Source organism: Apodemus sylvaticus, chromosome 10 (assembly GCF_947179515.1).
Source record: "Apodemus sylvaticus chromosome 10, mApoSyl1.1, whole genome shotgun sequence".
NCBI classification, from domain to species: domain Eukaryota; kingdom Metazoa; phylum Chordata; class Mammalia; order Rodentia; family Muridae; genus Apodemus; species Apodemus sylvaticus.
In genome coordinates this window covers 89,509,442-89,534,242 of record NC_067481.1, presented here as the reverse complement: position 1 = coordinate 89,534,242, position 24,801 = coordinate 89,509,442, and the positions used below count along the sequence as shown (strand labels likewise).

Genomic DNA, 24,801 nt, shown 5'->3' with positions numbered 1-24,801 from the left:
GAAGAACGCGAGTGGGGGGGTGGGGGTGGGGTGAGGGGAGAGAAATTATCCACTCGATTAGTCAGGAGAGAATAGAACCCCTATTTTTTACAGGTTTCCATGGTACTTTGCAGCTGTCAGTCTGAGGCTGTCTTCAATTAGCACACACACAATGGGAAGGTGAGTATAGGAGACGTTACTGATCCACGGGAAGGAAAACATTATTAATATGTGGCACTCCAGAAATAATTATGCCATGATATTTTTCTTTTACTCACTGAAGACTATTAATAGCACATTTAAACATTTAAAGATGTCTATTGCCTACACAATTTGTGTCAATCAAATCCCTGAACTTTAACATATATATTTTAGCTTATGTGGAAAAAAAATAAAATGAAAGGCACACTACTTCAATTTTTTTCCTCCCCTTTGGCCTATCATCTAACCCAAGGTCGACAGTCTAACCACAGGTCAGAGGCACTGCAAGGCAAGCCCAGTGTTCAGCAGCACAGCGAAGAGAAAAAAGCTACCTTCTCTTCTTTTTTGGCGGCTGCCTGTATCACTATATTACCAAAGAACCTGGGAAACGTACGCAGTGTGTGGTAGATAGAGACAGTGGGTGCTGATAATGTGTGTTTATCTTCCCAAATAGAATCTACACCAGTCAATCAGACTTCTGACCTTTTCCTGTACCAAAGAATCACACACACAGGAGCCCGATTTTACGGGCACACTGTTTGCACATCATCTGGGTGAGGGAGCCAGGCTGGGCTAACCTCTGAGATGCCAGCTTTTGGGGGAGTGTGCAAGGGTGTAGCTGTCACTCAGTGACTCTGGCCATCATACAGAAGGACAGAATCTACATCATTAATCATCTGGCAGAGCAGAAATAGAGCCGTTGAATCAGGCTTTGCCGAGGGATAATCGTCTGGAAATGTCATCATTTATCTACAGAGACGACACTTTTATCCTTTGACAACTGGCTAGCCCACCGATATTATATCTTAATTAAAGAAAAAAAATTAATCTGCAAAATGCTGTTTCTTGCCAGCCTCTGTGCTTGCCCTGGACTGGAATACAAGAAAAACAACGGGTGGTCAGAGACCTTGGGGATCCTGGTGAGGGATTGCTCAAGAGTTTGGGTCCCAGGCCAACCAGCTCAATAAAAACATGTTTGCGGTGGAGAATCAGAATGGAATGATGGAATTAAAATTCAGTGGTAGCCCTGGAGAATAAACAGCACTTGTGGAAATAATGACACAGGTTGGAATTTTAGAGGGTGAATGGAAAAATGAAAGGTAAGAAACAGGAAAAAAGTAGCTAGGGAATACAGTCAGATATTTTTAGATATGTAGATTTCTCCTGCTAACTAAACCTTTGACGAGAGGGTATGACATGTCCCTGTATCTGAGAGATTTATATATTTATTTTCCCTCTGAGGCTGCTTTCTGGTAGAGTAGGCTTGCTGTAGATATCTGAGTAAGACAGAAAGCTGAGGAACATTCTGGATGTTTAGAAGTTCTCTCAGGTGAGGGATTGCTGGCCCTGGGGCTGCGGATGAGCTTGGAGTGGAGGTCGGCTGGGGCCTTACCTTGTACCACTGTATAGGAGGCCTCCACTGAAGAGAGGTTGGTGATCACAGTGACGTCGTCATCACGGTTGGAGTTCTCAATGTCAATGGTGATGGATTTCTCCATTTCCCGATGCAGACTGGTCACCACCCCCGTGGGGCGTGTCACATTGGTCAGACGACCCTCATGATCATAGCTGGAGGAAAGAAACACTAGTTGGAAGCATAGTCTGTGGAGACAGAAGTCTCCTTGGCATTTAGATGCACAGGAAGGCCAGAGCCACAGGGGCAGAGAAAGAGACACCAGAGGGTGAGGAATGGGGGGGGGTCACGGATGGTGTTCTACACTGAGGTCCTGCTCTACCAAAACCTCCTCCTGCCCAGAGGAGCAATGCTGTGTCTTTCTTGTGTCTCTTGATATCATTGATTTCAGATTAGTGGAAACCTGTCCCTTAGTGTTGAACAGGGCATGCTTAATACTAATCTTCCTGAGCTGGTGGGAATAGCTACTTGCAAGCATCCTTTATGTGTTTTGCAGAGCTACCAAGTCGATGTTCCCCAGCTATCCACTCTACTGTGTATCATCTCTGTGAGCAAACCATGCTCTTGGGTGTGTGTGTGTGTGTATGGGCGTGCATGCCCTTGAAAGATGGAAGAGAACATAAGCTCCTCTCAAACTAGAGTTTCAGGCAGTTGTGAGCTGCCCAGTGTGGACGCTGGGAACAGGACTTGAATCCTCCAGAAGAGCAGCCAGTGCTCTTAAGCACAGCGTCCTTTCTCCAGTCCCTAAACCACAGTTTGCCTCAGGCATTTGAGATCGTCCAAGCCTTAGACTTTTGTAGAGGTCCCACCTCATTCTACCCCTCACCTTGCAGAAATCTCACACGTCAGCCTAGGCCAATGGCAGCTCCATGACCTGGGTACAGCACTAAAAAACCTAGCTCAAGCATGTCATGTAGTCCCGGATCAACCAAGCTCAGATACTCTAGCCTGCTGGAAGACTCCTGAAATTCAGTTATTCTTAATATCCATGTCTGACCGTGCCATGATCACACTGGCTGCCTGCAAACTCCCTGAAGAGAGTTCTTTAGAGATCTATGTTGTCTTTGCCCCGTTCTAAGCAGGTAGATCTGGTTTGATACTTCCAGGTGGAAAGCATTTGCCCTTACTAGACGACCGCTGTTCTTAGACAGTTTAGACATCAGGGGAGGAAAACGGCTCTTCCTGTGGTCTGCATATGGAGCCTCTGAGCTCCCCTGCACCGGCCCTTACAATCAGGAGACAGGAGGAGGAGGACGGAGCAATGCAGCCTTTGCTTAGAGGATGTAAAAGGATACACATCTGGACCTCTAGCTGGAGGAAGGTCTCCTTCTGGACTGGGGAGAGGAACCCAGTTGGCACATTCTGAGTGGGGGGTTCAGCATGTGGGTGGGAATGAGGTTCTCCACAGAGGAGCCCACGGGGAAGCAGTGGGGAAAATTGCTGATACAACATGGAGGGAGCTGGGATACTTGGATGAGTCGAGGAAGGACCCGGGAACTGTCATCCTTAGGGAGAAGAGGAAACAAACGGTCAGGCTCTGTGGATGCTAAGCTGCATGGCCAGCGGGGCAAAGGTGGCGAGGGTACCAGGAAGCTCAGTGAGCTGGCATCCAGCCCATTGTCTTTGTCCTATCCCTTGCCTGGGGCAGTGTGTCCTAGGAATCCAGATAGCATCTTTCCTGCAAAGGCTTGGTGCTGTTACCATGGAGGGACCGGGCCTTCTCAGCCAAAGGGGATCCCTCTGTCTTTTTTCCTATTAAAGCAGTGGTTTCTCAGATGGGGGTCCGAAGGTTTTATTTACACGAGCGACGAATCAGAACCAGACTGGAGGATCAGTTATTAAAGATTATTAAATAATTACCTACACATAAGATAGAAGCCTAGGCAGCTGTCAAAGTGAACAGTGTGGTTTCCTATTTACTGGCACACATGTATGTGTACGCCAGCACGCACAGGCTCAGAGTTGAGTGGAGAAGGGAAAAACGAATAATATTTTGTCCGTAGCACATGTGTTTTCAAGTATAGACAAGCATCTCTGAAAATATGTCTATATTTGTATGTCTATACAAATATTAATGGTGTTTTTCTGTGTGGGATTTTGACTAATTTTTGTTTTCTTTGAATAATCCTATAGTTTAGTAATTGTAGCTTCCTTTCATATTTTAGAAGCCTAAATGTATTTTAAAACAAGAAAGCGATGCAATGATAATGTTTGGGTGTCTTGCACCTCGCTCAGCATCAGAGATCCACCACACAGGGACTGTGCTGAGTATATTCTCTGGAGCCTGAGCAAGATCTGAAACCCAGTACTGTGTAGTTCGAGGACACCTGCTACGGGCAGGCTGCTGTCTACCCTCCTGAGAGGAGGAAACGGAGCCCCCGCTCTGGGGGAAGTGGAGGGGATGGGACGGGCACCTCACAGGCTTTGCGGAGAAAGCATGCTCCCCGGCTTGCAGACTGACTTTCAGGGGGAAACACAGCTGCCTGTTTGTCCCAGGACAGATACGCAGCTTCAGTTCTCGTTTAGAAACCTCTCTGCCCTCCGGACGGCAATGGCGTCACTGTGTTAACTCAAGACTTGGTAGGACCTTGGTGGCCACGGGACTGTTGACTTCTTTATAGTCAGCAGCCATTCCAGCAAACACCTCTCATATGGAAGCAGCTGGCGAAAGCACTGGGGATTTGGACTGGAGTGGAATGGACAAAGTCTTATGCCTCATAAATAGATAAAAAGCCAAAGATTAAACTAAGGCTGCTCTTCCCTACTCTGGGAACACGGCACCACGGGAGGATCCCCAAAGCCCAATTCCCACATCTCCATTTTGGCTGGTTCTCCAAAAGCTACCTTCTAAGACAGAGACATGTAACTGTTTCCAGAGTGACCCATTCCTGTTTGGGAGACCATAGAGCCTGCCCTTTCTATAACATAATGGCTGAACCACCGGAAGCCAGCATTAGACTGTGTGACACCTGCTGTCTTCCCACTGGCTGGATTGGGAGGAGGAGCTGGGCCTGGCTTGAGGGATGTTATATTTTCTACCTCTCTGGACCTCCGTTTGCTAAGGTAGACGCTGGCCCTCAGGATATGGGGAGCCACCCTAGTGGGAATGGTGAAGCACTGAGAAGACTGAATATGCAAAGCGCACCCCTCAATCCTGCTGTTGAAATTAAGCCTCCGTCTAGCTCCCGCCCCCATCTAGCTCCCGCACCTGTCTAGCTCCCGCACCCGTCTAGCTCCCGCATCCTGGAGGGGACGGAGACAGAGATGTGCTTTATGGCGTCCCTCTAGTCTTGTTAGCATCTAATGTTGGTTGAGCTCCTGAATGCCAATCTTTGCTGATTTCTAAAGATATCTGAAGCTATCCACGATGCTCACAGCTCCTGGGCAGCTGATCCTACCATCTTATAGACGTGGACACGGGAGCTTATAGACGTGGACACGGGAGCTCAGGGAGGTGGAAAACCTGTCCAATGCCAACCAGGAAGTACGTATCAGAGTGGGCGTCCACACCACTGTCTTCCCGACATCGAGGCTTGGGGTTTCCGGGTAAGCCAGGCTTTCTCCTGTGAGAGGCCATGCGACCTGTCATTCCCTCTAAGGTGGACTGTGCCCAGCATACTCTTTCTGGACTCAGTAGCCTGCAGCTGGGGGACATTTCAATTCTAAGGCTGGGGATTCCTGAAACTTTCTGGAACTGAGGGGAAGCTCTGACAGAGCACAGTTTTCTTCATGTTTGCTAATCTCCTTCTCTAGACTTCTGCAGTGACTGTGTGTTCTCACCTGGACCTTACACCCCTGACAGGAAGTACAGCTTGTGTCTGAGGTGTTTTTTTTTTTTTTTTTTTTTTTTAAACCTAAGGAAAACTTGTCCATGCGAATCTCTCCACAATGGAGCATTTGGATCCTTGGATCTACTCACATTCTCAAGCGCATCAAATTAAAAGAGAAAATGTGAATCAGTTTCACTGTAACTCTTGATTAAACACTTTAAAAAAGTTTTCAAGAATGAAGTGTATGCTTACATTCAGCTGGGGACCTTTGGCAGCCAGCTGCCTCCAACCAAGAGCTCATTTCTGTGGGATCCCTGCATCTGAATTTCAGAACTGGACTCCAGCCCAGGCCTCCTTTCCTCCAGCCTTTGCTCCTCATTCAAGAGATTTAACAGCTACTATGTGCATATCTCAGGTCATTTGATAAAGCCGGTTGCCAGAAGGAAGCATCTGGAAGGTTTGTGGATTAAAGCCTTAACCCGACTGTGCTGAAAACTAAAGGTGACATACAGATGGTCTCCACAGAGGAAAAGAGCACTAGCTAGTGATGAATGACCAAGGATCAGCACCTTGAAGGATGTGAAGCGGCTCAGAAGTCCCCAATAAGCCCCAAGAAGGAAGTCGGGACCAGGCAAACGATTCTGCAATGTAGAGAAGCCGCCAGCAGGTGGCGACAGCTTCCTTTGCATTCTCCCAAACCCACTGGCATACAAACAGGAAGGGAACATTGTTGATTTAAGCGTGATCAACAATGAAGTCTTCTTTCTTCGCGTCCCACCCACCTCCATCTCTCTGTGGTATCCTCTCCCCAACTTACTAAATCCTCGACTGGCAGCAACACGGAAAGCAAGCCAGGACTTTTAATGTCTAACGTTCTCGCTCACTGCTGTGGAGAGAGAGCCCAGAGGCTGGTAAATTCCATTCAGTCTCCAGCAGGTCATTGGGGACTCAGGCTTAGTAGCTTCGTCCAACCAGCAGCTCTTAGGTTAATACCCGCAGCAGCAGGTTTGCTTGACCAAAGCCGCTTCAGGAGCTAGGGAAAACAGCTTTTTTGGCAAAGCAAACGGTAGAACTATTAAGTATGAGATAATTGTTAGGGGAAATATGGCCAGCCCTAACATCTTTTAATATACCTAGCACTTTATCTGTATTGATCTGCTTCTGCTAAAGAGGAAATTCAGAGTTTATCTACCTGTCTGTGCAATCAAGTGTGTTGCTGGACCTATTGTTAAATCACAGAGGCCCCGCTGGGACCCTCCCTCTTCGTTTCTAATTTCCGCACCCATGGCAAACATGAATAATCAGTGGGGTTAATCAGCACTTTATCTCCCAGGTGCTGTGCGTGTCCAATATCCTGAAGTTTGAACGGCGAGCAGACAACAGGAATTCCCAATGCTGACAGGCAGGGAGGATGCTCAATATCAGAGGCCCGATAGAGCAAATCATTTAGGAGTCAGGAGAAGGGACTTGAATATCCTGCAGCTATAAGAAGTCATTAGAGTTAGCAAGACGTGACTAGGCAATTTTAAAGGCGGTGTGAACGGTTCATCTGGATGCCAGCTAGAGCAGGGGAGAGTTCTATAGAGATTGGTTAAAAAAAAAAAGCCTACTTACTCATAAAAAGTTGTCCATCCGGTTTCATCACTCTTGGTGGCCAGGAGTCCAGTGTTCCCGTCGTAAGTCATGAGGCCGAGCTCCAGGTTCTGTGTGGACACGGCTTTGAGGCCTCCATTGGTGCCCACGGTGAGGGTGATGATCTGATTATCCGGCATGAGCAGGTGGCGGGGCATGCCACTGCTGTCCCGGCGGATCTTTAGGGAATTCCCGTTGTTGTCTATCAACTCGGTGACATCATTGTCAGCACTGTACGTGAAATTGTACAAGTACTCCCCTGTCACCAGGCTCACAGTGTACTGATGGATACCATCCGCGTTGAACACGTACAACTCCTGTTCTCCCGGAGACGCGGCCTCGTACTGGTTGAATGCATTAAGAACAGGTTTATTTTTGCTGACCGCCCTGATCCGGATATTCCCAAGGTCTGCGATGTAGATGGTGCCGTCCGGAGCCACGGCTAAGGAAGACGGCGAGTTTAGGATGGCGTCTGTGGCGTAAGCATCATCTCCCGAGTAGCAGATGCAATTGACATCGTTTTTGCAATCACAGTCTGAGGCCGCCCCTGCCAAGAGGCAGATCTCTCCGTTGGTGGTGACCTGGCGTAGGCGGTTGATCTTCTTCTCGTCCGTCTCTGTGATGTAGAGCACCCCGGTGTGAGAAATGGCGATGGCGCTGGCCGACTCCAGAGCAGAGTGGATGGCAAGTTTGCTGAGCGAGTAGTCGATGCCGGGAACCTGGCAGTGCATAGGCCGTCCCGCGATGATGCTGACCTGGTGGTTCTCCGTGATTCGCAGGATGACGTTGTTCTCCAGTACGTAGAGGGAATTGTCCATCGGGTTGACGGCGAGGTCTGTCGGCCATTCTAGGCGGACCTGCACACGACATATGGCATTTCAAGAACAGCCTCTAAGATGTTGATTTTTATCCATCTAGGAGAAAAAGACTTAGCTTTTAAAAATATTTATTGTATCTTATACGTGTTAATGCTTTCTCTGCATGCATGGCGGAACTTCATGCGTGCCTGATCTGGAAGGGCAAGGCCGTTGGATTCCCTTGGAACTGGAGTTATGGATGGTTATAACCCACCTCTGGGATTCTGGGACTCGAACCCAAGTCTTCCTCAAGAGCAGTAAGCAACTGCTTGAGGCACCAATCCAGCACTGATTTAGCCTTTAAGTAACAAACTGTACTAGGGGGTGCTCATCACTGGGTCATTTGCCTGAGCTGGCTGTTTATGAAAGAGAGGAGGGGAGCATGTGACAAACGCCTTCGGTTTCATCTGTCCTGACTCCATCCTACCAGCTCTGTCCACAACACTGTTTCTCAGCTTCAGATGACTGACCAGGGCTACACCCATCTAATGCAGTTGACCAGGTAGATGAATGCGTAAGGGACCAAGGCAGTTCAGCCCAGAGTCAGCTCTGCAAGCCATGGGTCAGGGAAGGCTGTGTTCATTTAGAGAAGACACATTTGTCTACCATGTGGCTTGGAAGGTGGCCCTAGCCAAAGAACAGACAAAGAACCGGCTGGCTAACAAACTACAACTTGGGCGTTTGAAGAAAAAAAAAAAGAAAGAAAGAAAGAAACGAACAAAGCCAAGCCAAATACATTCTTCCTCTGTGGAATCTGAAATAATAATAATAAAAAATCTCAGTAGCAAGTTGTCAGTTTGTTGGGAAATCTGAGTAAAAATGTATGAGTTTGACCAAAGGTTGAAAAGACTCTCGAGGGCCGGGTAAACAATCGTGCCGCCCTCTTTGAATGAACGCTTGCCCATCTGAAGAACCCATGGTCTCTGCCACTGTAAGGGACCTGACGAAACAACACACTTCGGAGGATGATGGAGGAGGGCCTGGCTCTAGTAACTACTACACAAAGTGGAGGTTTGTATCGTGAAGATGCAATCATTTCAGATTAACAGGGGAGTTCTGATTGACACGTAACATCAAACCATACAGTCTCAAATCTTTGAGAATGATGGAGACGAGAGATAATTATACAGCAGCCCTACCCTGTAATCTGCTACTGCCAGAGTGTACTACCAGGTTTGATTCTTAGAGTAGAATTGCCCTCTCTCTCTGCTCTCTCTCTCTCTCTCTCTCTCTCTCTCTCTCTCTCTCTCTCTCCCTTTCTTTTCCTCTATCCTGACTGTCTCCTCTCTACTGCCGATCTCTCCTTCTCGTTCTCTTTCTCTCTCTCTCTCTATTCCACCCTGCACCTTTTATATCGATGTCTACTTTACCTCCATTCTTCCCCAGATGTGTCCAGAGCGCACGCTCCCAACTCACATTGGAACACGCGGGACCCACAGGCTGAGACCTAGGAGTTGGTTAAGGATGAGGAATAAAGAGTCCCACCTGGGCCACATCCATGCTAGAGTCACAGCTCAGGGGCCGGACAGCTGTGAGGTCATTGGAGCCCAGCAGGGTGGAGATGATTCCATTCTGGTCGACCTTCCGGATCATGGTGGCATCAACGAAGTACATTAGCCCATTCTTGTCTACTGCGATACCTGGGGAAGGAGGTGTGGGATGCGTTTTCACGACAGGAGAATAGTTTGTGGAGGAGATGGAGGATGCGCTACTCTGGGCATGATATGCTTGGACCGGGGATCTTACTGGGATGGGTAAGCAAGCATCCTCTGAGTCCTACCTCTCAGTCTTTTAAAGACAAAGACTTCTCAAGGACACTGTGCTGTGCTGTGCACAATTCTCAGGGTACTAGCTATATTAGTACCCTGATACTAACTCAGGGTACTAGCTATATTCCCTCCAACCAACGTCACCTTGAGCTGAAGAGGAGCCAGAGTTGTGAGTGAATGTGGAAACAGCCCTGACTCTGCTCTCTGGAAACCGAGTTATTACCAAAGTTCATTGCTCTGATACCCTTCACAACTAATTGTGACAGTTTGGCTGAGAAACAGCGAGGCTTTCAGCCACAAACTTCCAATTCAAAGATGTATCCTCCAGGAAGAATTCCCAATTAAGCCTTGACTCCAATCAGCACTTCAGTGCCCCCAGGGGACACAGAACCCTAGCGGTTCCCTGTCGCAGCAGGACTGATAAGACACAGACTGCAGCTTCTATTTCTTTCCGCATTTTCATTTCAGTGCCCAAATACAAGGCTTGGCATCCTTAATCCATGCTGCAGGCTGCTTGCACAGTAGCTAAAAATGCTAACAAGAATTAGACCTGATACGATTACTTCTTAACCCCAAGCATCTTTAGTCCTTTCGAATAGACGCTCATAGATCCCACGATCTCCCCAGGATAGGAATCATGGAAATAATACCCATGCTGTGTGTGTGTGTGTGTGCATATGTAGATGTTTATATGTGTGCACATGCCTTTGGAGGCCAGAAGTTGATGTTGGGGTGCTCTTCTGTTTACATTTTGAGATAGGGGCTTTTACCGAACCTAGAACCTGCCAATTTGATGTAATCAGGGATATCCCCCTGTCTCTGCCTCTCGGAGTAAGGAATTACAGGTATGCACTTGCACCTGATCTTTCTTTTCTTTTCTTTTTTCTCTTTAGTAGATATATTCTTTATTTACATTTCAAATGTAGTCCCCTTTCCTGGTTCCCCCCACCCCTGAAAGCCTCATAACCCATCTCCCCTCTACCTGTTCCCCAATCAACCCTCTCCCTCTTCCCTGCCCTGGCCTTCCCCTACACTGTGGCATTGAGCCTTCCCAGGACTAGGGGCCTCTCCTTCCTTTGATGTCCAACAAGGCCATCCTCTGCTGCCTATGTGTCTGGAGTCATGGGTAACTCCATGTGTACTCTTTGGTTGATGGCTTTGTCTCTGGGAGCTCTGGGAGTACTGGGTGGCTCATATTGCTGTTCCTCCTGTGGCGCTGCAAACCCCTTCAGCTCCTTGGGTCCTTTCTCTAGCTCCCCATTGAGGACCCTGTGCTCAGTTCAATGGTTGGCTGAGAGTGTCCCCCTCTGTATTTGTCAGGCACTAGCAGAGCCTCCCAGGTGACAGCTAGATCTGACTCTGGTCAGCAATCACTTGTGGGCATCCATGATAGTGTCTGGGTTTTGTAGCTGTATATGGGATGGTGCACCCGATCTTTCTTACTTACATTTAAAAAAAGCAAGCAAGAAAGCAAGAAAGCAAGAAAGCAAGAAAGCAAGAAAGCAAGATGCAAGTGTTGGGTACTTGAACACTTTACTAAGTGAGACATCTATCCAGCCCCCCTCCAATTCTCTCTCTCTGTCTCTTCCTCTGTCTGTCTCTGTCTGTCTCTCTCTGTCTCTGTCTCCCTTCGTCTCCCCTCCCCTCCTCTTCCCTCCCCTCCTCTCCCCTCCCCTCCTCTCCCCTCCCCTCCTCTCCCCTCCCCTCCCCTCCTTTCTCCTCCCCTCCCCTCCCCTCCCCTCCCCTCCCCTCCCCTCCCCTCCTCTCCTCTCTCTTCTCTGAAGCTCATGGACAATTTAGAGTTTAAAAGAAAAACTACCCAAGGCAGGCAAGTTGTAATCTCGGCAGCTGCCTGGAGGAGGAAGCTGGAGAAGAGCAAGAGGAAGCCACACTATTTAAATGGAGGCAGCCGGGAGGCCAGCCACAGGGTGGACAGGCGGGCACTTGGCAGGGAGGGGAGCTTTAGGGAAAAAGTTAAAAAGCCCAAAGTAAGAGTCCCTTAGGCTCCTGCCAGCTGCTGGAAGAAAAAGGCAGGACAAGAAACAGGCAGTTACATCTTTCTCAGTCAGGGCTCAGAGACACAGGCAGACTCAACGGAACCTCATGGTGGCTTGAACCAGGGGCTGAGAATTCTGGGAATTCTGGGAAAGGAAAGTACACTATATCATTAAAGGGCTAATTATTCCTCCTGTCCCCTTTTGTGTGGCTCTTCCTGAGGGAGAGTCCCTTGGCCAGGAGATCAGCTAGACCAACTGGATTAACCTAAGGAGAAACACAAGGGCATGCATCTTTCTAGAGCAGAGGTTCTCCTGATCCCTTTCTAGGGATGGGGTTTCCAATGACCCTTTTATAGGAGTCACTTAAGACCAGCAGAAAACACAGATTCTGATTTGTAACAGTAGCAAAATTACTGTTGTGAAGCACCAACAAAAGTAATTTTATGGTTGGGGGCGGGTTACCACAACAGGAGGAGCTGTAGTTAAAGGGTCACAGCCTTAGGAAGGTTGAGAACCACCGAGGTGGAGGTAGATTGCGATCTTTCAGCTAAGAGGAAAAGCTTTACCTCACTGAGCACCTGCCGCTCCATTCTTAATTGCTACAGTTTTCTTGAGTATTTGCAACATGACTGGCCTGGCGTCTCAGACTTTGGATACACTAATCTAACAGCAAAGTCTGGCACCTTGGAAGCCCCTGGGCTCTGTCTGGACCCTACAGCTGCCTCTCTGACAGGTGGAGCTAACACTGCCTTCTGGTCCCCAGTGACTAGCATCATCAGAGAGTCCAGGTGCAGACTACCATGCTTCCGTAAGTGGTATATGTGGGTGGTAAAGTTTACTTTAAGAAATAAGCTTAAAAGCACCTATCTATACCCAGAAGCCTCAACAATAAGTGATCTTAGGGGAAAAAAAAAAGGTCTTTAGGTTACATGGATTTGCTCAGCGTGCAGCCGAGCAGGCGGGGTAGAGAGGTCTCTCTCTGTGGTCTTTACCTCTAGGGCTCATCAGGGTGGCGTCCACAGCCTTCCCTCCATCCCCACAGCGGGCTTCATCGAAGGGTAGACATTGTTCGCCAGTCCCTGCCACGACTTCCGAATTCCCAGCCAGGTCTTTGGCTCCGCTCAGTGATTTGACTCGGTAGATTCGGCGGCTGTTGGTGTCAGAGACGTAGAGCGAGCCGGTCACCGGGTCCACAGCCAAATAGTACTTGTGTCCTGGGCTGTTGCTTTAGGAGAAGCACACAGAGAAAAGGAGGGACTATGCAGCTGGCCTCGTGGGTCGGAGGTGACTCTTACCTTCTTAGTGCCTTTTCAATTTTGTGACTCCCTGAGATAAATTTCAACACATTCTGGCTTCCAGATACTCATGATTAGGCTTAAGCTTCTCATACTATTTTGGGATTCAAGGATTCCCATCAAAGTAATAGAATGTTGCTTCATTTAACTGGCACAAAAGACCTCCTTCCAGTCCTGCCTGTTTTAGAGCAAGGACAGTCACTCAGTGCCAGCCTCATATATTTCCCTCGGGCTTGGTGTACTGTCTCATGGGATTTAGGAACCCAGTCCCATGACAGTGTTGTCTTTTTCATCTTCACCTCCACAAGACCTCCAAGATCATGAATACTGGAACAACCTGGAGTTTTCTAGGCTTCTGATCACTAGCTCCCCAGAGCTATTCCCAATTCTTGGCCTTAGAGCTGGTTGTTTCCTAACATCTATGCAAACGAAACTGGCATTTAGTGCAAAGCGTAGTTATCGGGCCTCCGTGCCCAGCATTTGTATTTGATTCTGGCCAAGCCAGGAGACAGCATCCGAATTACCAGCGCAGGAGATGTAGTTTTCAAGTGCTAACACCAAGATCACAGGTGTGAGTCCTGAGCCTCCCTGGATTTGAACCCCTTATGTGTGTGGATCAGGAGGCTCCGGGCCCTGGAGCCTGCGTGTTTTCTCTGCCCTGCCTCGCAGTGTCTTCTGTGAGTCTAGCTGGGAGGGAGCTAGACTCGGAGAACTGGCTCAGGATTAAGACATGGGAAATGTCTGACTCAAACCCAGCTGGGGACCTCGGGCGAGTGTTTTGGCCAGCAGTTGGCAGCAGCCTTCTGACTTGGGAGATGACAACACCAAATCTGATCTTTGCTAATGGTCCTTCTGGCTCAAAAGCTTATAGCTTTTCCCTTTGTAGTGCCTTCTCATGGTGGCTGGGACCAGCACTCCAACGCTGATCATTCAAGTCATCCCCCATCTCCTGGGGGTAGTGATGGGTGCTACTCTGACCCAGTGGGTGGCTTCCATGTACCTAGAACGAGTGAAGGCCCATTTGTCCAGGCAATTTTCAATTATATTCTGGAATGACGGGAGGAGAGTGGTTGAGGGGAAAGCTTGCGTGGTTGTAGCCTGTGTCAGGCACGTTTGTCCTGTGGACATTAGCTGGTACATTACTAATTAAAATGCTATCATTTGGGTTCTTGCCTGATTTAAGAAAAAGAGTCAGGAAGTTATTTTTAGGAACTATTTGTGTGTTGAGGCCATCTTTAATTCCTGCTATTAGGACTGGTAATTTAACTGGAAGTCAAGGTCTTTTGGAAGAGTGGACTTCTTTGGATTTTTTTTTTCTTTTCCCTTCCCTCTCCCTTTGTTTTCTGCTCTCCCCCCCCCCCCCTTTTTGGCCAAGTCATTAGTGACTATCCATATATGCAAAACAAATTAGGGCAGAAAGGGAAAAAATCCATGCCGTTTTTTAATTAGATGCTGCACCCTCTTACTAAATGAACAGTAGCTGGCGTGATCCTCAGGAAGATCAAGGCTCTGCACATCTGTGCCTATGGATGAGCAAGATAATTAATTCTGGACTTTCTAGGGAACCCGATCTGAGGAGGCTTTTCCAGATCTCTGGCATAGGAGCTGACAGGTGGGGTTAACGGTTGCTTTGGGAGACTGTTCTTCCGGTAGTCTCTCTAACCACGATTCTCAGAGAACCGTTCAGAGAACAGTCGAAAGCCATGCTTCCTATTGGGGGCTGTGGTTAGGCACAAACATGGCTGGCCTGTAGGCCAGGAAGAGGGAGTCTTTGGGGGGGCATTTCTATCCTTTGGGGAAATTTTGCTGTGTTGGAGTATCTATCACCAGCCAATTTTGGGGTTGGGGGTGGGTGTTCAAGATTACAAAGGCAGAGACTTTTTTTCCTTCCCTATAAAGGTCCATCCTTTTGAGCATAATGATACCAGGTACTTTGATTCTATTTTTGTTGTTGTTGTTGTTGAGTTCTGACCCATTGTCACAAGGGGTCTCATGGTTGGCGTTTTTCCCCACAGGTTGGAGACAGCCTTCGTTAAGTTGCCCTTCTTCCTGCCTCCAAGAGGCCAGAGCATCATTTCTATCAGGACACTCAGGCTGCGTCTACTTCACTGTAGGGCTCGTGAGCATGCATGTGTGTTGCGCATTTGACATATGAATTCTACCAATATGATTTCAAATAACCTTAAATCGCACCTCCTCAGAGGCCCTCCGGGCAAAGAGAACTTGGTCTCTATCTTCCATATTACTTAAGAGTGATTTAGCTTCATAACAGTTCTCAGTGTACCTAACTGTTAGATTCATTCTGACCAGCAGATTGGCAATTAACTTGTGTGTGTGTGTGTGTGTGTGTGTATGTGTGTGTATGTGTATGTGTATGTGTGTGTGTAGTTTTTAAATGACCACATATCTAGGGGAAAATCATTAATGAGTTGAAAATGAGTTTTTGACCCGTTTCCAGTTCATTAAAGCTTTTGTGAACCCAGTCCAGCATTTACAAAAGCCTGAAGTTTGCCTCAACTGTTTAGCCCAATTATGGACCACACTGAGCAGCGGGGACAGAGGTTCACAGAGGGTTCAATATCAAGCTCTCGCATCTCCAGAAATTCTAATTACTGTCAGCTTATTTGGTTGCTTTTTGACTGCATTTCATAATTGCAGAAGCTTATCATATCCACAACACACAATTAGCACATAAAAAAGTTACTGTATTTGGTACATAAAAATATACAACATTACACAAGAAGCACAAAACAAGAAAGCAAACACAAGGAACAAACGAACCAGAGCAAATTATATGGGAAAGAGTTCTTCATCTTACCTATGTTTAAACTCTTTATTTCTTTATAGAAAGAAAACAGAAGGAAAAAAGAACAAACAGTTAGCTGAGGAATTGATAACGCAAACATAACATTTTTCTTTTCTTTGTTTCTTGTATAAAGAACCCCCCTCCCATCCAAGCAATCTTTTTCATTTTTTTTGTCCTTTCTAACTGACAGTTCTTGGCTCAATTACTTGGGAAGAATCCCTAGGTTTAGAGTCCTCCTGGCCACTGGGGAATATACACAAAAGAATGCTTGGAGTCTCTGACAGGCCAGGTGGCTGTCATGGGACGCGGGTGGCAACAGGTGAGACAGGACTTCTGGCTGATGAAGTGATGGCAGTGGGTTGCGTCTCAGGGGAAGATACCTGTTGACTAGGAATGGCTTCTGATTTGGAAGCCAAATTCAAGTTCAGCTGTCAAGAACTCTGTGATTGATTTGTAATGTCTGGGTGTGGAATTCCTAGGCATGGAAGGAATACAGGTTTACATGCTGATTGCTATTGATGTACTAAGGGTAGGGCCCAGGCCATCATGAAGAGAGAATCCTAGCTTACACCAACCATAGCATGGCAAAGTCTTTGCCCTCTTCTGACTCACAAAATCACTTTCCTTTCTTGCTTGTGCCTCTTTGCCCCCCCATTTCTTTTGGACAGTCTGTACATCCCTGCAACTCAGATTCATTCTTCCTCAATGTAGCAGCCGCAACTGTGCCCATTCATAAAATTCGTAGGCAATACTATCTTTTTGTGTTTGGAGCCAGAGACTCCGGTTAACCTACCACTTAGGAGAGTTAGGGAAAAAAAAGTTTTTTTTTTTTTTTTCCTTAAAGAACAAAAAGCCATTTCCATTTCAGTAGGAAAGTAGCTGAAATGTAATATTAGGGAAGAAATGAGTGTCTCAAGTAAGGAAATCCACTCCCAGTTCCTGAGGCTTCTAGGGCCAGGTAGAATTCTCTTTCCTTACAGCTGAGAGAGACTTGGTGACAGGACAAAGAGAGATGCCCTGATTCCTGAGGTGCAGCTCAGGCCTCTGCTGGGGGGCAGGAGGGGGGACATCATTAGTGGGAGCTTTGCACAGAGATTACACTTTTATATTTTATTCTAACATGTTAAGTTTTTTTTTTTTTTTTTGCAAAAAAAAAAAGTTAATTAAATGATGCTGATAACTCCTGAGCTCTGACTGACATTGTGCAATTTAAGATTCAGTCTATAAAGCCTGGTGTGTCAGGGTGGCAGCCGGGAATTCTCGCGTCTATTTTATATTGCTTAATGAAAGCGAAATGCTATCTGCCACCAGTGGTAGACACATTTGCCTCTTAATTATTGCAATATCAATTTCATTATTTTTTTTTAACTCAAGATTTTGTGAGAAGACTGGATGGGATTTGGGTCTGCAGTTCTGGCCTAATTCTCTAAGACCATCTGCTTTACTTCGATCGCTATAATATCAGTGTTGGGAGAAGAGGGCAGGAGGGGAGGGGGATCAAGGCGTAGAAAGGTGTGGCTTTTGAAAGGTCATATCGATATGAGCTTTGGATAAAGGCCAAAGTCACTGCTCTTCCAGTCCAGGGCAAAGGGACAAGTCAAAATAACACCATCCTTTCATCAGTCTATGCAAACGAGTGCAGATGCCCTACTTCAGAGGGACAGGCTTTGTGTGCACACCCTCAACAGCACAGACTCCTCAGACACCCCCTTTGAGGGAAAAGTGGTGTCGCAGATTTAAGAAGCTGTGATGGATTAGCATTTTACACCGAAAAGTCTCAGAGTCCTCTGCAAAGGCTCCAGGGTCTTTTCCAGCCTCCTCTGCCTATCAGCCAGCACTGTCGTCACCCTGTCTTGTGATGTGATCTGATGTGTGTGTGTGTGTGTGTGTGTGTTCTTGTCTTTTCCACTTCTTTGAGAATAGGATAAGACTTACACATCTCTGCATTGCTGATACTCCGGAAAGAGTAAGGCCTGGAAAAATAAGTTTTTGAGTGCAGAGAGCGTGGGATGAGGTTACCCCCCTTTGCCATGGGCTGGCTGCATTCGCCTATGTTCTGTTCAGAACTTTGAAGCCATAGATGGCTGAGATCACTGTGAACCTTTCTGTTCCTGCCCTGCTGGGTCCTCTCTTTTCCCTTTCAGGTAGAGTGGAGTCAGGTTGGACATAGTTTTATTGTCACTGCTCTAAGTTTGGGGACATTGGTACGGGATGCAGTTAGTTGCATTTTAGAGGGATGTGCTTAGGTGGTTTGGAGTACCTTCAGCATCTAGCTAAATTATTACGAGCCTTTCTGTAGTAAGAATGGCTTTTGGGAAAGCTTCTGCCCTACTGTGCTGATTCATGTAGCATCTTTGTGGGGCACAGGAGAGCCACTGCAGAATCCATCCTTCGTGGCTTTATGTACATTGGTGACAAAATGATTAATGAGCACCAGTTCAAAGAGCATTTCGAGAGAATGTGAGAGGCCTAGAAATACTACAAAAAAAAAAAAACTTGACAGAGGTGTCTCTAAATTGTATACTTCTTACAACTTACATGTTATTAACAACCAATCATGCCCATGAAAGCAAGTTTTTTTTTTTTTTTTTTTTTTTTTTTTTTGGTTTTACTTCTGATCAGTTACATGGGAGGAAAGACTTATCCTGTCTGTTCTTTCTATAGATAACAGAATCAGAAGATAACTGTCACATAAAAAATAATCAAAGAGCTGGGTGTGGTGGCATTAGGGAGATAGAGACCAAAGGAAGGATCAGGAGTGCAGGGCTATCCTTGGCTAAAAAGTGGCAAGTTCAAGCCAGCCTGGGCTAAGAGATGGTTGTTTCAGAAAAATCTCCAAACAACAACAAAAATCCCAAGACAAAACGAATGGAAAACAACAACAAAAGTACCCAAAGATAATCAAAGGGGTGTGGGAAAAAAATCAAGTATCACAGAGGTAGAATAGGACAACTATCCAGCCGTCTGTGCACTGTGATGCTGGTGCTCACTATGGCTTTTAAAAATGTGCCCTTCTCCCCTCATCTTATATAATGTTGTTTCATTTTTCCTCTCATTTAAGTACTAACTAGAACTGAACTTCCTTAACTTTCGAGTCCAAGAGGAGATCTAGGGTAGTCAGTGCAGGACAGTGGGAGATTCTTTCTCTTACTTAAGTTTCTTATTATTTTGTTATTATCATTAGTGTGTGTATGTATGTATGTGTCTTGTGTGTCTTGTGTGTCTGAATGCAGGCGCATGTCATAGAATGCTTGTGTAGAGGCGAGTGGACAACTTTTGAAGTTGATTTCTTTTGGAGATGAAACTCAGGCCGTTGGTCTTATGCAGTGAGTACTTTTATCCCCCTGTGCACCTTACCCACAGTCATTTTTCAGTTTCAAATCATAATTTGCTTATCATCTTTTATTTTTTTTTTGAGAGGGAACTCCTAAAACTGCATTAGCTTTCAGCTCCATGAGCCTAGATCTGTCCTTGATCAAAGGGCTCTGGAGACAGAGCCAGGGGTTAGCCAGAACTGTTTGGAGACAGGGCGCTCACTGCTCACTTGAGGGCTTTGTTCCTTTCCCGACACTCTCATCTTCACGGCTGACAGGAGGGAGGCTGCTGTCTTCTCTAGCTGCAACCACAATGACCACCCTCCTACTCAGTGGGATGGATCCTTGCTTAACTCTTAGGTCAAGCTTGTCTTTGGAGATTCTGACTCTAATCATCTATAGCTTTTGCCACCCCAGCTCCACGCCCAGGCTCCCACTTTTGTCCAAACCTCTGTCTCCTCCAGCACGGACACATCTAGCTGGATAATTCCTCACCATGAAGATCTGCCTAGTATGATTCTGCAGAGGGCCTGACCAAAAGCACGGGAAGGAGGCGTGAGTGAAGGGTGATCCCCACACAGAAAACATCATTGCTTTTGTTTGGAAAACAGAATTTCAAACATTATAATAGGTAGTCTGATGTTGGTTTAAAGGAGCCATCTCAAGAGACAGTAGAGAGACATTGCCCCAGTCTTGTTGGCCATGCTGTGGCGTCTAGTTCTTAAGATGTTTTCAGATGGGTGAGTGAAGGATTTATCTTTGAGAGAAATTCACCCTAAGATGTCAGTGGCTGAGGGAATGATTGTTAGGTTTTCTATGGACCAAGAGGAGAGAGAAGATGATAATTACAGGAGGGGAGAACATCTCCTAAAGGCGGGATATTGGGCTTTCCAGGGAAGTAGGTGTCGAACATGCACTAAGTCGAAACACACAGGCGATAACTATTGAACTCTTCTGGCATTAGATGTCACTGAAGTGCGGGGCTCTCTGGCCTGCATGGTTTGTGCAGGGAGAAGTAGAGGAAGGCCCAGTGAGGACCATGGTATCCCTTCAATAGCATCTTGATTGGGAGTGGGTGAGTAAGGTGGGACTGGGTGCTGAGTCCAAAATGGAATCGCTCAGCTGCCAAGCCACAACTGAGAAGAAAAGACACACCAGACACACTGGCAAGACAGGTCTCTCCCTCCCTCTCCCCCTCCCCCGCCCCCGCCCCCTGCGGGTGACTGTTTGGAAGAGAGGGGATTGACAGCCCTTTGTTTTCAGGCATGTAGTGGGAAGAAAGGAAGAATCAAGTCAGTGTTCTTGTAAAAGCTTAACTTCTAATCGGCTCTGGGTTCCTCTGGCTGATGAAAGAGAGAACAAAGTTTGAAGACAGCTAAAGAAAATGGGGGATAAAAAAAAATCATGCAGTTGTCTAGGGCAAGTGGGAAGGAGAGCCCTCAAGCTGCCTGTTACCATACAGGCTTACCATGTTTTCCTTTGATTGGTCATAAACTTTTATTCTTGGTAGTGTGATCTCTACAGTTTGAGAGATATGGAATTAAAGGCCAAGTCCAGCAAGGGGGATGGTGTGTGTGTATGTGTGTGTGTGTGTGTGTGTGTGTGTGAGACAGGTTCTTGAAATCAAGTACCCATCTTGAACATCCAGGACTGGCTGGACAAGGCTCTAGGCACGAGAGGGCAAAGATGACCGAGGAGTCTGCCGTACAGAAGTGCACACACCCAAGCCCAATGAGCCACACAGAAATAACCAGACAAGGTAGCAAGGAGTGTCCATTCAGATGGAAAACCAGAACGCGACACTTTCAGGGGAGGAGGAGAAGTTTCTTCTAGGAAGAGGGGACCTTGAGAACAGAAGCAATAGGCAGACAGGAAGAGGCTGCCTAGGTAGAATGCATGTGCTGAGTTGAACAAGACGCAAGGATTAACATTTGGAAGTGGGAATGTACAGGTCAAGACTGATTTGCTTTGTGCAGGAAGGGCCCTGACAGAGGTGGGAGGTACAAGTGGGTACCTTGGGTAACAAGTGGCCCTTTAAATAATCCAGTCACGGAAAGCACAATGCAGCCACCATCTTCCTCCACAGTTCCCCACTGCCTATAACATGCCTATAGCTTTTCCTGGACTAAAATATCAGCAACAAGGGCTATAACAGCAACAAATCGGGCCCAGGAAGGAGACTTCCCCGGGAAGGTCTGGAGCAAGAGCTGTTGTGCGATTCCTTCACTGTGTCTGTGGTTCCTTCACTGTGTCTGCGGTTCCTTCACTGTGCCTCCTTCTCTTGCCCGTTCTCTCTGCTTATCCATGAAGTCCTCCTGCCTCTCGTCCTTCATGGCCTCGAGCTCTGTTTCCCTAATGGTCCCTTTAGCTCTTCAGCTTGATTTGAAGTGTATTTTCCTCTCCGGGTACTCACCTTTACCCTCAGCAGGATATTTCTTGAGACTTCGTTTAATTTCTCCTGTCCTCACAGAGGTACATGTATGCCTAACACTAACACCCAGGAGCAGTTATCTTTGGGTGCAACTGTTGTGTCTCCACAGACCATCCCATATATATGTGTATGTATGTATGTATGTATGTATGTATGTATGTATGCATGCATATATGTATGAGTTACCTTTGGGTGCAACCACTGTGTCTCCATACACTATCACATACATACATAATACATACATAATGTAGTGTATGTATGTGTGTATGTATGTAGATATTTACCCCTTACAGTACCTGGCAGAGTTTTGACTCCTGAGAATATTTAGTGATAGCTGCTGGTGGCCAGTCACTAATGTCTTTCTCAGCAGGGGTTGTGAGGACACTGATTGCCAACTTGATTGGACTGAGAAGTGCCTAAGAGATTAGTGAAGCCCTTCTCTTGGTGTGTCATGAAAGGTGTTTCCAGAGATGATTGTGCCATGAGGACTCTGACCTAATGAACTGCTTAATTTACTGATGGATTAAAAAAGAAAAGAAACAAAACAGAAGGGACCGCAGGGCACAGGGTGGTGGTGGCCCTGTGGAAGGTGGGGCCCCGGCTGGAGAAAGCTGGGTCCTGGGGCTGTGCTTGAAGTCTAGCTTGCCCTGACCCCTTCTGTGGTTCTGCTTGGCTTCCTGTCTGCCGTGCTGTGAACAGCTCGGTCACACCCTTCCTGCCAAGCTAGACTGAGGGCTCTGAGGGCACAAGTCTTTCCTGGTACCTTGTTCTGTCAGGTCTTTTGCTCACACTGATGCACATTTAATGGACGTAGACATTCAATGCAGGCATGGTCTGTGGCTTCCGTATCCTTCACACAGTAGCTGAAGGTACTTCAAAAACACCACAAGTCACAGGGCAGCTCAGGCCTGATTCTAGGGCTCTCTCTCAATCTCTCTCTTCCCTCACCTCTCTTCCTCCCCTCGCATCCCCCATGTCTCCCTTCCCTCATTCTTTACACGTCACCCATCAGGTTTAACTGGGAGGTACATCGCCACTGGGACATTTCCATATCGCTTCAGAACTGTCCAATCACCGTGACCCAAATCCTGGACCACGGACACAGCCTCCCTATGAATTTTCTTGCCTTCTTCCCTGCATTCTTACAAACTAGCCAGAGCCATCTCATAAAAATGGCAGTCAGATCATACATCAGCTATATCTACCCTCTTCTTCAACCTCTCGTGGCTGCCCATTGCAAGAGAAATGCAATTTCCCCTTATCTACATGCAAGTAGACACTTGTTGAACCCAAGTGTCGGTCCCTTCCTTACCTCTCTGGGTTCCTGCTACTTTTCTGAGCTCACCAGCACCCCCATCCATGGGTTCCTTCAATTAACCAGGTTACTGGCTGGATATAGATATTTTGCATAGCTTTTCTGTGCCTGGAATGCTTCCCCTTAGATGTCCTATAGCTAAGGCCATCATGCACAGCCCAGCTCAAATGCCATCAGTAGGAGAGGTTTCTCTGACTATTTTTTATTTTTTTAAGCCTTCCTATTGCCCCAGGCAAGACACAATCCCCATGTCTTGCCCTGTTAGATCTTTCTCAAAGCATTCATGTCTATTTGAAATTATTTTTTCCTCTTTTCTATATGATTCAACCAGAAGCTCCCTATTGGATCACCCACACAACAGCTCCCTATTGGATCACCCACACAACACGGGGACACAGTGTCCATTCCCCAGATAGTTGTTGAATAATCCCCTCTCCCTTACTTGCTCATTTGCAACTTTCTCTCTCTCTGTACATATCCTCCTCTGGCTGAGGGTCTGGAATCACCCCCACCCCACAAAGGCATTTTCAAGAGCATTTAGGCATCTCTGTTTGCCCAACACAGAGAGGAATCTTAGTCTTCAGACTTAGTAGCAAGCAATGGCCAGGAGGAATCTTCCAGGATGGTAAGAAATGATCTAGTTAGGCCAGGTGCCATTGTGCTACATTGCATACTAGTAAGTACAAAAAGACCCAGTGGGTTTACTAAGGGGTAGCACCCAGAGATGTTTGGCAAGACCTTCAGAGTAAGGAGAGGAACATTAGTGATCTTCACACTTTGATGTGTGTTTGAGGTTGCCACTGACTGTTTAAAAATGAAAGATACTTAGCTCCTTTCTGGGTTAGGGACTATCTACTAACCTTGTTTGAGGTTGAGTTGCTGAAAAAACGGTATCAAATATGTGGATGGTATTTTATAGATAATCAAAATATTTCCCAATCTGAGAACCCTAAATTCAGCCATCTTTCACCCAGAGAAGACTGAGGGCAAAGGGGGAATCTAGAGAACAAATGTTTTCTGGTGTGGCCATTTACCGTAACTCCAAGATACTGGTCACATTTCGGGAGGGGAAGATGCGCCGGATATAATTGAAGTCACCGACAAAGAGGCTCCCATCGATCCCCACAGCCAGGGCCACAGGGGCCAACAGTTTGTTGCCTTCAGCAAGGCCGTTGCAGCTGGGACAGGAGATGCTTCTGCGTCGACCGTTGCCCATGATGCTTGTGATGATGGCGGGCTGCTGGGTCAGGAACTGGTTCTCCCCTGTGCCTTTGTGTAGTATTCCTGGGGGAGGGGAGCAGGGTGAAAGGGGTCACACAACCCTGTGGGGACACTTGGATTGACCTACTAGAATGGGTGGGAAGTGATAGGGAGAAAGGGAAACATCTCCTTTGAGGGGGTTCTCTCATTTCCTTGTAATGTAGAGAGAACAGCCATGGGAGACCCACTCCTGAAGCTGTCTGTGATGTGGATAGGATACAATCTGGGGAGATAACAGAAGACAAAAACAAAAACAAAAGCAAACGCCCAAACCAATGAGGCACAATAAAGCTGGTAAACTTACTTCTAAAGGGACAAATGGGGAAATCTTGTATTTGGTTAAATAAAAAATGCCGAAGAAAGGGCTGCCACTTAGATGTCAATGCTAGAGAGCCTAAACCAGTGATTCCCTTTATTTATGAATGTTTTATTGTGCCAGGGATGGAACCCAGGCCTCTATGCATGTCAGATGAACACCACCCACCTTCCCTAGTCCCTAACATACCACTTTTCACATTGAGGGTGTGGTGCTTGTCCAGGGACCAGCCTCCAAGGTTGGAAGGGTCCAGCTCAAATCCCTGAAGCAGGGCTGTCCTTTTCTCCCACAGGATGAGACTGGGGCACGTCTCATATTCAAACCCAACAGACACTGTAAGACAAAGGGTTTGGGAAAAAAAAAACCTGAGGTGAATGGTTACTCCGGAGCTCCTTAGCAAGAATGAGAATCACATGTTAACAGTGACACCAGTTCCCAACACTTC

At 46.9% G+C, this 24,801-nt stretch overlaps 1 protein-coding gene across 1 annotated transcript in view; it reads right to left on the bottom strand.

Moving 5' to 3' along the window:
* The window catches only part of Tenm2 (teneurin transmembrane protein 2), a 922,633-nt gene that overhangs the window by 28,945 nt on the left and 868,887 nt on the right, over positions 1 to 24,801 (bottom strand). The window contains exons 18-23 of the mRNA XM_052195978.1: positions 24,546 to 24,689; positions 23,815 to 24,064; positions 12,612 to 12,844; positions 9,339 to 9,493; positions 6,979 to 7,853; positions 1,574 to 1,749 (exon numbers count right to left, since the gene is read on the bottom strand). Of these exons, the coding sequence (XP_052051938.1) occupies positions 1,574 to 1,749; positions 6,979 to 7,853; positions 9,339 to 9,493; positions 12,612 to 12,844; positions 23,815 to 24,064; positions 24,546 to 24,689 (1,833 nt within the window). The remainder of the gene's footprint in view (positions 1 to 1,573; positions 1,750 to 6,978; positions 7,854 to 9,338; positions 9,494 to 12,611; positions 12,845 to 23,814; positions 24,065 to 24,545; positions 24,690 to 24,801) is intronic.